Source organism: Hetaerina americana, unplaced genomic scaffold (assembly GCF_022747635.1).
Source record: "Hetaerina americana unplaced genomic scaffold, ioHetAmer1.1.p SCAF_9, whole genome shotgun sequence".
Taxonomy (NCBI): Eukaryota; Metazoa; Arthropoda; class Insecta; order Odonata; family Calopterygidae; genus Hetaerina; species Hetaerina americana.
Genome location: NW_027287538.1, coordinates 20416737 through 20434087, shown reverse-complemented (window position 1 = coordinate 20434087; position 17351 = coordinate 20416737). Strand labels below are relative to the sequence as shown.

At 38.8% G+C, this 17351-nt stretch overlaps 1 protein-coding gene across 1 annotated transcript in view; it reads right to left on the bottom strand.

Annotated features, from left to right (window-relative positions):
* The window catches only part of LOC139698638 (tetraspanin-7-like), a 37830-nt gene that overhangs the window by 6862 nt on the left and 13617 nt on the right, over positions 1 to 17351 (bottom strand). The window contains exons 2-4 of the mRNA XM_071597490.1: positions 1805 to 1993; positions 1286 to 1459; positions 729 to 857 (exon numbers count right to left, since the gene is read on the bottom strand). Of these exons, the coding sequence (XP_071453591.1) occupies positions 729 to 857; positions 1286 to 1459; positions 1805 to 1993 (492 nt within the window). The remainder of the gene's footprint in view (positions 1 to 728; positions 858 to 1285; positions 1460 to 1804; positions 1994 to 17351) is intronic.

Genomic DNA, 17351 nt, shown 5'->3' with positions numbered 1-17351 from the left:
GCTGCTGTTGATTTTGCTTTCCAAGGTTTTTGTGAGATGACAACCGTGGAAGCCTTGCCTCTCCCCCTGCTGGGCACAACACATGGCCAATTGGGCTGAGTCCCTTAGTTGCCAGGACTGAGATTCTCCATTTTGTCCTTCATAAAAGTCTTGCGAATAGTAATTGAGATGGTTTCCCTTGTTCTTCAATAGTGTTTTTAACTTGACAACAACACTCAATGGCAGCCCCACTGCAAAGGTGTCAGACACCTTTGCAGCCACCTCACTAAGGAACAGATGCTGCATGGACTACCTATCATCTGCTACTAACGTTGGACCTATCTGGCATGGGTGACCTTACCAGGAGCATTATCATTGCACCAGCCAACAGACCTCTAGGGTTCATCGAAGTGCACAAGCCCTTCCACAACGTCAAGGTTGTAGTCGATGGGAGAGATATATACTAATATATATTGCAAGAAAGTCTCACGGATGTTAATAATTTGTGAGACTAAATCATTTTCAACAAGGAACAGCATGAGATAATAATTGGGAAAACCCTTCCTAACGACATATTACTTTGATCAGAAGCTGATAAACACAGCAAAAAGGAAGAAACCATCCTGAATTATATGAAATCGTATGCATATTATTTAAAAAGAATTGAAAGTAAGAATTAAAGTCTATCATTTTCCTCCAAAATCAAGAGACTAATTTTGAAAAGGAGTCTTATGTGAGTCAGATCTTACCTTATGATTTATTAAGTCATAGTTGGATGTATCACAGGCAACATCAGCCTCCTTGCAGCAAGAGATTGGAATACGCTTGTAGGTGGTGTTGAACCAGTCATCATACCCAAGCTCACCACAGCATTGCAGCTACAGAAAAAAATTCAAGAAATGTTAAGGCAAATAAAGGCATAGTCTCTCCTTCATCCACCCTTGAATGAATGCTCAAACTTATTACCTATACATTAATTAACAAGATTCGATAAACTGTGCCAACAAACACTATATTAGAATAACTATTCAATGAATAAAAAAAAGATCAAGTACCTAATCAAAATACCTTGGCATTTTTTAAGTCATCTTAAGATAACAGCATGCTTGATCAAAAGATAGATATTGAGGTCTACGTTGACATAGAGTTTCATTTATTTTATAACTGTAAATGTGAACTAGTGAAATTTTATTTCAATAATAATTTCTTCAATGCATGAAAAATAAATCATTTACAGGCCTCTCTCCTTTTCATAGATAACGTGGGAAACTAGTACACTAATTAATTCATTTATTTATTTCCTTACATGGGATTGCATGAAGTCAACATGGCTAGACTGTGGGTCTTTTGAACCTTTATATTCATGGATGCTGTCATTAATCCCCTGGGCGAATCCATCCTTCAGTTTATTTCGGTATGCATACAGGGAGACACCACCTCCAAGCTCCAAAGCCACCATGATGAACAGGAATGTTGCATACTGCCAACAAAGATTAGAGCCATCATTTGAATGCATGTCTTAAAATTATGTATTTAACCTGAATGAAAGCAGTACTTGAGATGCACATTTGATTAATTTAAATATATATTTAAATATTACACAGGCAAATGGGTTTGCAAAGGCAAATGATACTAGCACTAAAATAACTATTGAGGTCGGTATCTATGAAAATTTTCATCACCAAATACTAAACTTAACAGAAAATTTTCTTTTGCCTTGTCATCTCGGATAAAACTTTAATTTTTCTTTTCACATATGAAGGCTTAAAATTTCTAAAAACTTAAAACAAGTATTGAAATTAAAAAGAATAAATAAAAAATTTACAATGTAGAGTAGCACGGGTTGTCCTTTGGCCGTACAACAGCAGGCAAGAGATCCAATCAAAATCACTGATGCACCCGTTCCAATGAGGATGTAGGATGCATTCGATGAGAATTCAGTAGAGAGTTCCATATACTTGTGCAGTTCCACTTTCATCCATATTCCCACAGCCAAGATTATGATACCAGTGACCTGAAAATAAATTCACCCATTAATTTATTGTGTTCCACTCAGATGTTCTTCAGGTGTAAAAACGTCTTGGAAAAATATTTGGTAAGCATATACCTATACTTAATGCAAAATTGTTTTGATTCAACGTTTAAGGTAGGAAGGAAGTATAGTATGTGACATGTTACAACTAAAACTGTTGAGTCCATTGATTGATTAAGCATTTTCTAGAAAAAGACAAAATCAGAGAACACTAATACCTGTCAGACTAAACTAGCCGTTAAGAAAAAAATGTGAATGCCCTCTTTAAGATTAAGCTTTCTAAATATGCCAATTGACAAAGCGTCGCTTCATCTGAACAAGTCTACCGCACATTAATGAGGGCTCTAATTGCAATAAATTGTGAGAATTTTTGCGACCATGGTGAAAGAGGATATTATGAGATATGACTGGTTGGTTTGGTATGAAACGAGTTGACTTTAGAAAAATGTTTTGGCCATTTGAGGACTCCTGAGAGAATGAAAATGGACAAAAGTTGTTTAATTTGTTTTTTTTTTTGGGAGCTATTGGCTGTCAATATGTAAGGTGTTAATCCTAGAGCTAATGTTGAACATTACAGTGAAACTCATTTTTTGAGTTTTTAGTTGTTTGTTAAATATTCAATATTGGCCATACATATCACTAGCACCACCTCATTTGTTTTCCTTTCTGTCCAATTCACTTTCTCCATCCATCTTCACACCCACATATCTTAATCCTCCAATCTAGAACTGTCATCCTGCTTCAAAGACCATGTTTTTGCACCATTCATAACTATGCCCCATATCAAAGTTTTCACAAACCTTATTTTAACATCCTTCCTCAACGTTCCTGCCATCAATTCTATCCTCCTCCTGAAAACATCTTTGCCTGATGCAATGTCTCTCTTGATGTCTACATTACTTTGACCATTTTGGTTGAGAACATTTCCAGGATAGGTAAAATGATTCACCTGATCTAGTTTATGAACCACTATTTTAATATTCAACTTAGCCTTTATCAATCTCAAAAACAGCATAACATTTGCTTTATTTACATTTATTTTTATCCCATACCTATCAATGTGCTCATACCTATCAATGACCCCAGGCTTTTCATTGTGCTCAATAATGCTTGCAACAGTTTGGCTCACTGACAAACTCGAGCTTGGTCATCAGCATCCCTGTCTGACTTTACAAAGCCCCCACCAACTTTCATTCCTACCTCCTGTTCTTCCCATACCTCATTATTCATTACCTCCACGTATATGCTGAATAGTGCAGGTGATGATGGACAACCCTGTCTCATGTCTTTTCCTAACATTGCCCATCCCGACTCTTTATCTGCCACTTGCACCTGATCAGTCTGCAGCATGTATAGGTTGTCGGTGTCCTATTCCACCAATCTACTCCTATTTTATGCAATACATTCATTAGTTTTACCCAGTTTATTAAATGCTTTATCAAAATCAAGGAAACAGACAAATATATCCTGAATGCATTCTGTATTACTCTCTATTACTGACCTCATTGCTACTCTGACATCACTAATGCCTCTCCCTTTCCTAAACCCAAACTGATCATCCCCTATGTTATCATTTGCCCTGCTCTCCACCCTCTTATTGATAATCCTTAGAACCACTTCAGCTGGGTGTAAAATCAAAATTTATTGCTCTGTGGTATTTGCATTTGGTCACCTTTCCCGTTTTTGAGATAAAAACTAAAACTTATCTGGCAAAATCTTCCAGCAAATTCTATCTCTCATAAATGTTATGAGTAAGTCTATAAAAATTCTTCCTCCTGCCTTTTCCTAAACCTTCCAATAGTTCCATAGGAATGTTATCTACCCCTACTCTCTTTTGGCCTTTGTTCTCTCTCTAAGTCTAATTTCTTTAAAGTACAATTCTTTTCTCTTTTACTGATTCAACTAATATTTTTCCTCACTTATCTTTGGTTGTACACAATGATTTTTTTTCTTTTTACTTCCTGACAGTATTTTAACCTTGCGGGTATAGCGCACAAATTTTATCCTTCCTCTGAAAACTAACCATATCCTTGCTCTGCGTCTTCCAATACACTTCATTTGCCCTCTTTGTTTTATGCCTCAGTTTATTATTGAACTCTTTATACTTCCTTCTATCTAAGTCGGCATTAATATTCTTCCTTTTACTTCTCTCATTCATCTTTCTTATCAACTCATCCATAATCTATGGTTTCCTTGCTGTTTTCCTGTTTACTATTCCTATGGTTTTTCTGCGGCTTTCGATATTCCTTTTTTGATTTGTTCCCCTATTTCCTCTATAGTACCCAGCTTCATTTCCTTTCATGATATTCTCTACAGACAGCTGATACATTTTTCTTATTGGTCTGGTTAATACTTCAATGTTCCATTTCATAACCCTTCTTCCCTGGTTTCTTTTTAAAATGGATGCTGTATTTCCTTATTACTAAATTGTTGCACTTTCATCACTATCAGATGTTTCTCTCCAGTGGAATGGCCAAGCTCGTGGGTTCAGCTTTTACTTCTACCAATAATACTCTATCAGCCACTTCCTCTATGTTGACTACACTTCTTCCAACCTTTTTATTCAATACTTTGCAACTCCTGGCTTCCTCTCGTCCCCTCCACTGTGTATTACTCTATAACTATCACTCCAGTAATTCTCGCTATCCTTTTACCTCACCTCGCATAGACCTAAAATATCTATATTTCCTCTCTCTATCTCTCACTTGATATTCTCTAATTGTTCTGTCCTCAACATCGTCCTAACTTTCCTAGTTATTATTCTAACTAATTCCATCATTTTCTGCACATTCTGTGTAGCCGCTGTGTGGACTACCTTTGATCTGGCTCCTAACCTTCAACCTATCTGTCATGGGCAACCCTACTAGGAACAAATTATTCCTGCTAGCACAGCTAGGGGTGTAGGGTCCATCAAAATGCACAAAAACTTTCACCACATCTAGGCTGTAATTCCTGGGGCAGGTTCAGAGAATTATGCATGTGATTTTTGATTTACGGCAACCTCCATATTAGAAAATGAGGATTATATTTCTCATGACAGACAAAAACAACATATGCTATCAAATTCATTTTAACTTGAAGTTTGACAAATTAAGTAAAATATAGCTGAAAAAAGGAAGTTATGCCCTTAACAACTTGCAAGCATTAATAAGCAAACAACAATGGTACAAGTAATTGTATACAAAAGAGAGAGAACTCAAAGGGAAAAGTAGACAGCAAATTGGTTCACTCCAGAACATATGCAGAAATGAGGTTAAACACAGATCAATATGCTCCATATACCATACATAATCTTCAATATGAAATCTTAAATGCTTACAAAACAATGAATATACTTATAACAGAAGTGTGAAATCTATATGATGTCACTCTAAGAACAGTACTGGCTTAATTTAGCTTACTTGTATTACTATCCGCCATATCGATAAAACTTACCATGGATAATATTTTTCAGAAGGTGGCAATGACAAATTTGCTTCCATCCATTTATTTCAATGTAACGGGGTCAAGATGAACAAATTCTGGATTTAACTTGAGTGTATTGCAGAAAATACACTCCATGATCTCCGTAACTATTCTGTGAAATATTAAGAATTCCAAAGAGTTTGGTGATACTGAGTGGAATTCAAACATATCTGCCAAAGAATAGATATGCAATTTTACACAAATAATATTATTTATCCACAACCCAGGTTTTCAGGTGGATACATCATAATCAGATTGAAGATGATTGACATCATCACTTGGTTTTCTGTCAGATGGCAGGCCCAATACTCCATTCTTGTAGTCATCTGTTTCTGTCCTTTGTTTCTTTATAACTTGTTCTAACATTGATGCTATCCAATATTTTTAATCTCCTCCTACCCATTCTCTCTTCCCCTTCCACTGTTTCCTCAATTGCTCTGTTTAATATCCCTTCTCCTCCTGTTATATGCATGTCCTCTTCAGTCAACTTTTCTCCCTTGGATTTCACTGAAGAGACTTCTCCCTTATCCAATCTTCTTCAGCACCTCCTCATTCCTCACCCATTCTTTACAAGATTATACGGGTATAAAGGTACAATATTATACCTGTATATCCAAAATGAAACCTATCTCGTGATTGAATGATTTCATTTTTAAAAAATCGCCAATATGCTCTTCAGCAAATCTTTCAAATAGGATTTGATACTGGACCAGTCATCTGGGTTATCCTAACCTTTTTGCAGCAGCTCACTCCCTGGAAACTAATTCCTCATATGCGACAAAAACGGAGGGTATCGTGTCTCCATAAACGTTATCATTCCTGCAGTAATGATACAATATAATTATGAATTGAATATAAATAATCTAGTTTCACAGTTTATTTAATGGAAAATTGTTATTTATTTATTTTGACGAATGATGAAAAAGTACCTTCACAGCAGTCTACCGTGCGAACGCACTAGGTACGTTCACAGTTGCGATGGGCTAAACGCAGTAACAGTTTCGCGAATCCTGTGAGATCGGCAGCCTGCACGTCACGTCCCTAGGGAAAATCTCCTGCATTTCAGGGGAAAGGACCGAATCAATGTCAACGATGGACCCTGTCCGAGCTCCGTGCTTACCTCTTCGTTTGCGTTCACTATGACCCTACTACAGTGGACCTGGAAATACCATTCTCTCATGCAGGAGATTATTCAGCCAAAGGTACGATTTCAAGAAGGTAATATGTAAATTGTATATCCCCATGATTTGCTTTGAATAAATCAGATGGGCTGTGTTTTTAAAGCACTCGTACCTCGTTTTCAATTTATTTCACGGAATAAACCCATTTACAAAGCCAATTGAACACAATTTAATACATAAATGAATCAAATATATATAATATTGCTGAAAATTGTGAAAATTGCATAGAAAACATTACAAATTCCATCTTAATCGACAGAGAATATGGACAAAAACAAGAGAGAGAGATTGACGTGAAAACGTACGAGGAGGGAATTATGTCCAACTATTTCAAATCCAATGCACACTTAAAACTTGATAAAAACATCAGATATGGTATGGTATTGTATAGTATGCATAAATTCCAACAGGCAAGAAAGAAAAATTAACTTACGGCAAATCACTCAAATGTGATTAGTGCTCTAATACACGTGTAAAGCGTGCACACAAACTATTATGTCGAAATTTGATTTGAAAAAATTCATTTTATTTCTTTTCCTTGAATCGTTCTTCTCAGAAGGCAACCAGTCAAGAGATAGGCGGGTTTTAGATGAACCTTGGAAATTATTTATCCACTGTCATACTGTTCTGATGAATTCATATCAGCCACGCAAGCAGAGAAAACGGATGATCACACACTACACTGAACAGCTCATCTTTTGCCCTATACAGCGCCATTTTAACTATTAAAAAACGCAAAAGCTGCGCGAAAGCGGGAGAAAATGCATTTGGAAATCGTTGCGACCCAATCGGTGGGCTCGGGGTTAATCGTACCGATAGATCGCATAAGCCGGCGCGGAAATTGGAGAGAATTGACTGGCTCGACGAGAGATATAAATCCCGGAAACGAATTAACAGCACCGGTAGACTGTGTGGATTTTTCCTACTTTTTCATTTAAATCTTCCCCCCTCTCTCTTTTCACTCGACCAGTGAGTAGGTAATATGCAGCAATCGGAGCGGAACTCGTTTCTTTCTTCGCCTCATAATAAAACATCTTTTCTTCAACCTCTCTGAATAGTTGGGCGTCGTTTCTGCTAACTCTTCTTTGCATTTCCTGCTTCGCAGCACGCACTGGACGTTAGATGCGCTTCATGGTTCTGCGGCGTTCAAACAACATGAAAAATTCGCCGTTCCAACGACAGAGAACCCGTGCATAGAAAATCCCGTTTCTGAAAAACGCCATCTTGTGTACTGGTAATGCTATAACAGTTACCATTGTTGCCACGGATACAGTTGGAAGAACTTTTAAACAAATCAATAATAAGTTTTCAAAGCGGAGAAACAGCTCTAATCTCGTCAAAGATACAAAGACACTGAATTTAATTCTTCGGATAGAGTCAAAAACTAAAAAAAAATGTTATGACCTGGGAGGGAACAAGAAACATGATAAATGTTCCAAAGAAAAGGTAACCTAACAGCTTGTGAAATCTTGACGGAAATAATCTCTTGAAGAAGTTTAAAAAAATATCTTTCGATAAATATCTTACACCCAGGAGATTTAAACGCAATTTTTTTGAGCTAATAATATTTTATTTCAGAGCAAATTCAGAACTGACCTCGATGCCATACGTTCATGCTTGTGCATGGTTATGACCTTGAAAAATTAAGAATATTTCAACGCGAGGAAAGCGTGTCGGGAGCCTTCCTCCCGATTCCGGAAATTTGGACGTTCCTTTATCGTCCATTTGTTGTTTCTTGAGAGTATAGAGTCTCCTTGGTTTTTGGCAGTGTTAAGTATCCGAATAGATGTAAGCGGGGCGTGGTGGTCTAGTGGGTAGAGCGGATGGCGTGGAGAAGAATGGAAATGGACGGGGAGAGAAAACAAGCATAGCAGAAGGTTGTTGGGAGAGATACGAAGGAGGCAGGTCAAGTGAATACAGAATAATATGGAGAGGCAAAGGGATTCTGAAGAAGACAACTTTGCCTAGTTGCATAGAATTCTCTTCTCAAATCTTCCATCTCCTGTGGAAATGATGAAGATAAGCGACTTGCCAGAGAAAAATTGGAGGAGATAACTTCGCCAGATTTCACCTAGGTAAGTCAACAACAGCTTGAATAACTGTTGGTAGCTGTTCAAGGAAAAGAGCTCATTGGTGTGGCATTGAGAGGCGATGAAATAAGACCACCTTCTGGCGGTGTCTTGGCGCCCTCTTGCGGGTGGAGAAATTCACCTTTCGGGGCGATAGAATCGGCGGTGACTGGTGATAGCAGATACAGGATAAGAACCTTGAGGTCAGGGCCGCCCTAAGGTTATAGGCGTCCCAATACAAATTAGCAGTTTGATCGTTAATTTATATTATTATTAGGTAGTGTATCATTTAAGGTAAGTTTTAGATGGGCACAGCCGGGGCAGAGATTACCTATCCTAACAAAACATCCTAAAATTAGAAACTACAATAAACCCTTATTCAATTCCTCATACTTTATTTCTCTTGCAATAATGTCCAAAATTTCTCATATCGTAAGTTTTAGATGGGCACAGCCGGGGCAGAGATTACCTATCCTAACAAAACATCCTAAAATTAGAAACTACAATAAACCCTTATTCAATTCCTCATACTTTATTTCTCCTGCAATAATGTCCAAAATCTCTCATATCCCTTTACCTCCCCTTTATCTCTCCTGCTTGACGTCCTGCCGTCTATATGCCACAGAATTCTTTAACAATCTCATCCACAATAAAAATACTCTGCATCCACTATTCCCCTGCCTCCTTTGGATTTCTCCAAACAATCCACTTCATCCTCCCAATCATTTCTCCCCCAATCCTCCCGTTATGATGGATATGTCGATAAGGTAGTGATATTATGGATGACGTTGGGCATCGTACTCGTATCGCAGACAATACATGTATAATAGGTCCGAATCATCCTAATAGTTGAACACATTTTGAAGTTTATACTCGGGAAAATATGATTCAGGAAACAGTCCAAAACGACAATGTATTCCTATTGTTCAGAAGCTATTTCTGTCTTGTTGCGATTGTCTTTCTGGCGCCAAATTTTAGTTATTCCATTGAATATAGCGTGGTACGAGGGTAAATATTGAGTATTCGGGGTATAGAGTAAGAAGAAAGAAAGTGAGCTTCTTAGACAACAGCAAGGTATGCAAAATTTACGAAGAAACGAACAAATAAATAACGCAGAGCAAAGAAAGAGGGAGTTATCGTGAAACATAGAAGTTAATAGTCGTTAGGGTCCGTCCAGAACTTTTACCTTCAAAATAGGTAGAATACCTTGAATGAACTAAGCAAGTGAATGAGGACGAGTGTTGAGCAAAAATAAGCACTTAGGCATACTTGCATTTGAAAAAGAGTCTATAGCAATACGATGAAACCGAGATACATAAAAATTTTGAATGGGATTACTACTATTGAACGGGTAACTTTTTGAGTACATTCACAGGTGAATTGAGATAAATATTTCCCGATGGGGACAGAAATCCAAACGTACGAAAAATAAACTGAGGCATCCTTGTTTTCCAAGATGGCATTTTTTAAAAATATCGGTTTTCATATTTCCCCTGTTGGAGCAACCGATGGGGAATATATTTTTTGCACACCTACGCATCATTAAGGTATTCCTGCCATGGGAAACAAATATCGATTTTGGCTAGTACCGATGGCGGAAGGAAAGGAAAAGTTTCTGGGGGAAATGGGAGGAGGGAGATGATGATGTGGAATGTTAAAGGTCACAGAGGAAGGGGCGATGTTGGTTAAGTGTGGGAGAGAAATGAGAAAATGATACGTTTTTATACGTCATCAGGGTTGTTAGGAAGGATGAATAACAGAGGAAGGAATTAATATTGAGGTAAACAAGTGTTTAGGTCGGTAAGATGTGGTCAGAGGAAGTCGTACCATGATGAGCAATGGTACTCTGGGGCATTGCTAAACCTACCTTTAAACATTAGACTACCTATTGTGAAGACGAGAATCATCTTGGCATCAAACTTACATCGAGCAGAGGTAGAAATAAATCCCAGAAAAAAAGTATCTTTCATTAATGTCCAAGCCGTTAAACTTACGACCTTTTTTATCTTTAATGTCGTGCGGGAGAACAATTACTTTCCGCAATCCTTATTTTCAAAATGGCTGACCGCCAGTGGTTTATTAGCAAGTGCCCAGGATTAGCATTAACTAGATTTAAAGGTGCGTTCCTGTAGAGATAAATAGACTCGGATTTAAGTGATCTACTCCAAACAGTACAAGGAGAGAACCATCGAAATCTCTTAAATCGTAAATTTTATCGAAGTGTAACGCAATATATCGATTAACACACAGAAGTCGAATCGCTAATGATTTCCAAATCGACTTTGATGTACTTTGCTCTCACTTTGGAAAATGGGGTTAAGGGTGAAGAGGGAAACCCGGTGCATTAACATTAACCTATTCGAATGAAAAAAGGTGGCAAGGGATAACAGAGCGTCCAATTTGACGGACGGCGTGCTTCACTTGAGGCTTTCCACCTGGCACCCCAAGCAGGGATCAGGAATACATATCTTGCCGACGCCGAGATTCGGACCAGGGTCTTCTGCGTGAGTAGTTTACACCACTGATCGCCTCACCGATCTACGGCGAAGTGGGGCACTCGGATTTTGCATCGTCCACCGCACGAAGGAGTGGATTCCAATTTACACACAATGGCGACGCTAAAAATAAACATCCTCGGTCGCCATGGCGAGCGATTTGAAGATAAGCGAACGAAAGCACGCGAAAGAGATTTGCAGTGGCGCTGATGAATGCCACTGCAGCGATGATGGATTTCACGGTTGGAGGCAGGCTCTTTGCACGGCAAGCAGACCGCATTAATATGGGTCGATCTCAATTTTTTTTATGAAAAGGAAAAAGGTAAACTCTCCAGGCCATTTCATTCCGAAATAGAAGATCCGGAATCCGTCTCCATCTCTCATTCCACGCGATTCGATGCACTACCAACTACAAGTGATTAACGTCGAATTCATACCGCGAAACTTCTGAATAAAACATATCAAATCGCAAATCATAACCGAATAAACTCTCATAACGGATTAAAGACACCTTCTGGAGCCTCCTAGGGTAAAGCAGGGAAAAATAGAGGGTTATGGCGTGACTATAAGGGTCAAGTTGGAGCAAAAGCAAAATTTAATTTGTTGGATATGTTCTCAGACAGAGCAACCTCCTGGAAAATAAAATGGAGAGGAAAATAATGGGAAAAAAGGAAGAGAAAGGCCGAGAAAGAAATTTATAGGTGATATAAAAAGTACTATGAGAGTAAAAACCTACAATTAACTAAAAGAACGGTATCGAGAGGGACCAATGGCTGCAACGACAAGGCTCCGTCTTTAGAGGATGATGATGATGAATATATTACAATACGGGGGAACAATAGACCAGACTTCTTAACTCTGAAGCAGTTTAGCACTCTTAAGCAGCGGCTATTTTTTCGTAGTAGTAGTATTTAGGAGAGGCGACCGACAGCTGAGGTCATTTGCCCCATAGAGGATGGACAGGAAAGGATGAAGGGTGGAGAGAAACCCGGCGTCGGTATTGGCCTACTCTAAACGAGAGGCGCCAAGGGGTCCGAAGCTTAACGTCCCATCCGACGGACGTCGTACTCACTCAAAGTGACCTCCACAAAGCACCTCAAGTAGGGATCGAGATGCCACTGAAAAATATTCAACACCGCAGGAATTTGAACACGGGCCCTCTGGGTGGGAAGCCAGTACGATTTTTTTTTCGTGATCACTAAAAATGATAAATATCCCAAGAAAGAGTAGCATATTTTATGTTGTCCAGCAGTTTCTTAATTACATTTCCGGGAGTTCGGATACAGCACAGATGGATGCGAGGTATTTCAGGTATCTCTTGGAATGTCTCTACAAGCATTCGTACGTACGTGCTTTCATGAGATATTAATATCGGAATTCGCGAGCCATTGCCAAAATTCTTGGTGAGGTGATAGAAAATTGGCCAACAGAGTACCTGATATTTAATTTTGCTAGTGTTTAGCTTTCTGATAATTTTTTCGTACATTTCTCAAACAGCCTCAAAAGGTATAAAATAATGCAAATGAAAAATAAATTATTCATCTCGAGTGTCATTGCATAGAGTCACAAGATTCCAGCAATCGTTGGTCTGTTTCAGAGAGTTACGAGTCGATTTACAAGTCTCCTGAACACAGCATAAAATGGGATACAAAATTTCGCATACATGTATTATGTAACGCAGGTCGGTACGAATTACTGAAATCATTCATTGCCATCAGCAGATTCCAATCATGTCAAAACCGCAAAGACTTTAGAACTGACCATGAAAAATATTATTAGTTATTGTTTATTTATTTTTGTTGCTATTGTCGGGGAAACAAAGAAGACGCGCATATCCATACAACCAAGGCGACGCGTGTTACTAAAATAAACAGTTCATCAAAGCAGACGCATGCTTCCATAAAACAGTGCAGATATACGGTAAGTACGTTCTCTTTTCAGAGAAAAGAATTTGTTTTCTTAATTTGATCTTTTGATTTCGGCAGCAGATCATACGGCGGCATGTATAATACTAGTTGTCCTCTGCAAATGCAACATTGAAAACGACACAATTCATTCTGAGAGAAAGCGCATGTTGTCGCCGATTAATTTTAGCCTTAGAAGACTTACAAGAATTTTTGCGAAGCAAAACTTAACTGCTATCCGAATTGAAGCTCCGTCATAAAAGAGAGCTTAGAGTTGACATATGTATGAATGCCGCGATCAACGTCTCTGCTTGTGTTTTGTTCCCATCTCGGAAGCCCCAACCCCCCCCCCCCCAGGCTCTGGACATCCCTTTAAAAAAACAACTTGTTGCGTCCAGTCATCAGCCTTTTGCACTCAACACTGAACTGTAGTGCCTCATTGATCAAAAGGAGGTGCAACTTTTCCTCTTTGATTTTGAAGAAAAAAAATAGACTGGGCTTTAATAGGGATGGCATCAGTCTGTCAATATATTTTATAAATATATCGACATAAAATTCGTGAAAAATTCAACATTATTGATCCATACACAATACTGTTGATTTATTGATAAATTTATATCGCTCCATTCAAAATATAGCTTTCTCTATTTCCTTTAACATCGAGGTAATATTTTTTTGCCTTTTCCAGCCACGACAAAATGGCTTATCTCTATCTAAATGTTGTCAATCTGCAAATAGAAATCATACTCACAGTGGGGATTACCGTATTGGAAATTCGTAGCGCAATCGAACAAAAATACTGTCGACGCATTGAAATATGTCACATATAAAGTGTTGGAGGGTATATAAACTAGAGCAGGCAGTATATTTCACTTTGTTTAAAAAGGGTATTAAGAGAAGAATAACGCCAAACAAATTAGCATTTACCATTAGTGAGTCCATTATAGGAACAATTAGTAAGAATGCTGACAAAAAAAGATCAGTGAAAAATTCGGAACGGAAATATGGGAACGTAAATTAGTGAGGCTCGGAAACTTGGTCACTGAAGCAGAAGGATAAGCGTAGATTGAAGGATTTTTGAGCAGTGGACGAACAAAATTAAAGACATCGGGATGCTGAAAATTGTGATATTGCGGGGAGAATATTGCGTAATAGAGGTAGAGGGAGAAAATTTTAAGGGGCCACAGCCGGGACCTCAGCATAAGGGACCACAGCATAAATTCGAAATTAGTTCCGAGCTATTATATATTTTTCAACGGAAATTGATGAACGTTGCTAAGTAACTAATGATGCCAAATAAAGCATTTGTTAGGAGATCACACGAGTGATGTAACAGTGGAATTACGTGTTCCAGCGCCATTGAACCGCAGTCTGAAGATGCGCATCGTTGCTGATATGCCATCAAGGAAACCTCTATAGCACGGTGGCATAAAAGGGACGTGAAACTGCGCATGAGAAAGGACTGGTAAGCCAAAAATATATTTTCGAATTGAAATCGTTTACTTTCGGTCTTTGATCACTTTGCAGTTAAAAGGGAACATCAGTCGGAATTTAACGATTTGGAAGAAGACCTCTGCTTTAAATTCTTTCTTTGCTGATACTGCAAATGCATATTTGGTCCCCCTTACAAACTGGCTCTTTTGTCTCATAAAATGCCTCGCACACCGCCAGAGAAAAGGTGAGAAACTGCAACACCGGGGTAGTCCTTTCCATTCGGATCACAAGATCTTGCTAATCGCCTTGTTGATGGTGGAGGTAAATATTAAATGTCTGGTGGTAAGTGCTAAGACACAGGGTGCCTATACAACCTGCGTGCAGACTATCGCGAGAGACCAACGCCCATCGCCACTATCAGAGCTTATTCTAGATACTCCATTTGAATTGTTACCACTTGGTAATCTACTATTGAAGGTAGGTTTTGGATGGACATAGGGCTGGACATTCATTAGCCTCGCCTCGCCCCTTACTTCCTTCCTCCCTTCGTTCTGTTCAGCATGCCAATTCTCTTTTCCTCCCTCCCTTACCTCTCCAGCCTAATATTTACAGTTCTTCAATTATTTTAAAGCCAACCAAAACGCTCTGCATTCATCTTTCCTGCCTCGTTTGGATTTCTCCCAGCAATGCCCTCTCTCCTTCTCTGTACCATGCCTAACACTTCCTCGTTTGTTTTCCTTTCTGTCCACTTAACCTTTTGCATCCATCTCCACAACCGCATCTCAAATACATCCAATCTAAGCCTATCGTCCTGCTTCAATGACTATGTTTTCGTGTCGTACATGGCCACGCTCCATATAGAGGTTTGAACGAGAGTTTTCAAAACATCCTTACTCAACGTCTCTGTCATCGATTAACTCCTCCTTGTGAAAGCTTCTTTGCCTAACGCGTCATCTTCCTGTGCCCCAACTAACTCCCATAGTATTTGAATTATAATTGCTGTAAAGATTAAAATTAAAGCAACCTTTTGACAGTAATCTGCATGCAACACGAACTTGCAATTTATTAAATTCGCAATAAAAAAGAGACGATACCGAACGAAAATTGTCAAAAATCTGCATATAAGAAGTGGTACTAGGTCAACGGTCGTTTTCATCCAGTAACCAGAATTTACAGAAGATCATGACATCAGTATTTTCTAGGTTTACTGTAGCCCTCCATTCTACTCTATTTAATGTCAATTCCCTCAATCTTCTCTGTTTTACGTCCTTCTTAGTTTGTCCTATGTACATGTCTCTTGGTCTTCCTCGTGGAATATTCCCTTATATTTTTCCTTCTATTATATTCCTAATCAATTCATTGTGCCTCGGTGTGTGTCCAATCCATCTATTTCTTCTTTGCTGAAGAGTTCTCCATATGGTCCTATCCTCTTCCGCTCTTCTATATGCTTCCTCTTTAGTTACTTTGTCTGCCCGTTTAATCTCCAGCATTCTCAATACAAAAATATCAGGGTGTAAAAATCAACACCCTTGACCGGAGAAGGGTTTTTACACTCTGAAAGTGTTGCATTGAAACGCATATTAGTGGTTGACACCGTTAAAATTTACTGTTGCGGCATCTCCCGCAGTTTCTTGGAATTCAACATTCTCCTCCAGCACCATGTTTCAAAGGTTGCTATTCTTTGCTGGTCCAATTTTCCAATGTAAGTCTCGGAACCATAGAGCGCCATGCACCACACGAAAGTCTTGAGGAATTGCTTCCTTGTTTCCAGCGTTAGGATTCTTTGAATATAGTAATTGCTTCTTCTTCATGAAAGCATTCTTAGCTTGGGCTATTCTTCGCTTACTGTCGGTCGAACTTCTTCCACCCCATGTTATGCTTCTGCCCAGGTAGATGAAAGATTCCACTTGATTTAGTCTCACCCCTCGAATTGCGATATCTGCATTCAGCTCCTCTCTTCCACCCACTTAGTTTTCTTCTTGTTGATGTTCATATTACATTCCCCCAGCACTTGATCCATGGCACATAGAGCTACTTGTAAGTCCTCTAGCGTTCCCGGCACTACTGCGATTTCATCTGCAAGCCGGAGCATGTTGAGTTCTTCTCCATTTACCTTGACTCCTTTGATACCCAATTCAGGTGTTTCTTTAATTGTCCCTTCCAGGTATACGTTGAATATTGCTAGCGAGAGGTTGCATCCTTTGTTTATTTTGGCTTCTATTTTTATTCCATATTTCCTTTACGTTCTTGTAACCTGATTCTTGTAGATGTTATGGAAAATTCTTCTGTCGTTGTAGTCCAAACCAATCGCTTCTAGTATCTTGAACATCTTATTCCATTCGACGTTGTCGAAGGCCTTCTCCAAGTTCACGAATGCCACATATAATGGCTTATTTAAGCGTATCATTTTTTCGGCCGGGACTCTCAAGATGAAAATTGCCCCTCTTGCTCTCACGGTTTTCCTGAATCCGAATTGGTTTTCTGAGAGATTTTCTTCAACCCTTCCTTCTATTCTTCGCCTAATTATCCGAGTAAGGATTTTTGATGCTTGAATCACCAGGCTCAATGTTATGTGTTCTTCTTATTTATCTTTTTTCGATTTCTTCGATATTGCAATCATTATACTTTTCTCGAAGTCTTCTGGTATCCTTCCGCTGTCGTAGCAAACTTTGATTATTCCATAGAGGGCACCCCTCGCTTTGACCCGAGTGCCTTGATTATTCCTCCGTTTATATTTTCAACTCCTGGTGGCTAGTTGTTTCTTAGGTCTGCCTCGGACTCTGTCGAATTCG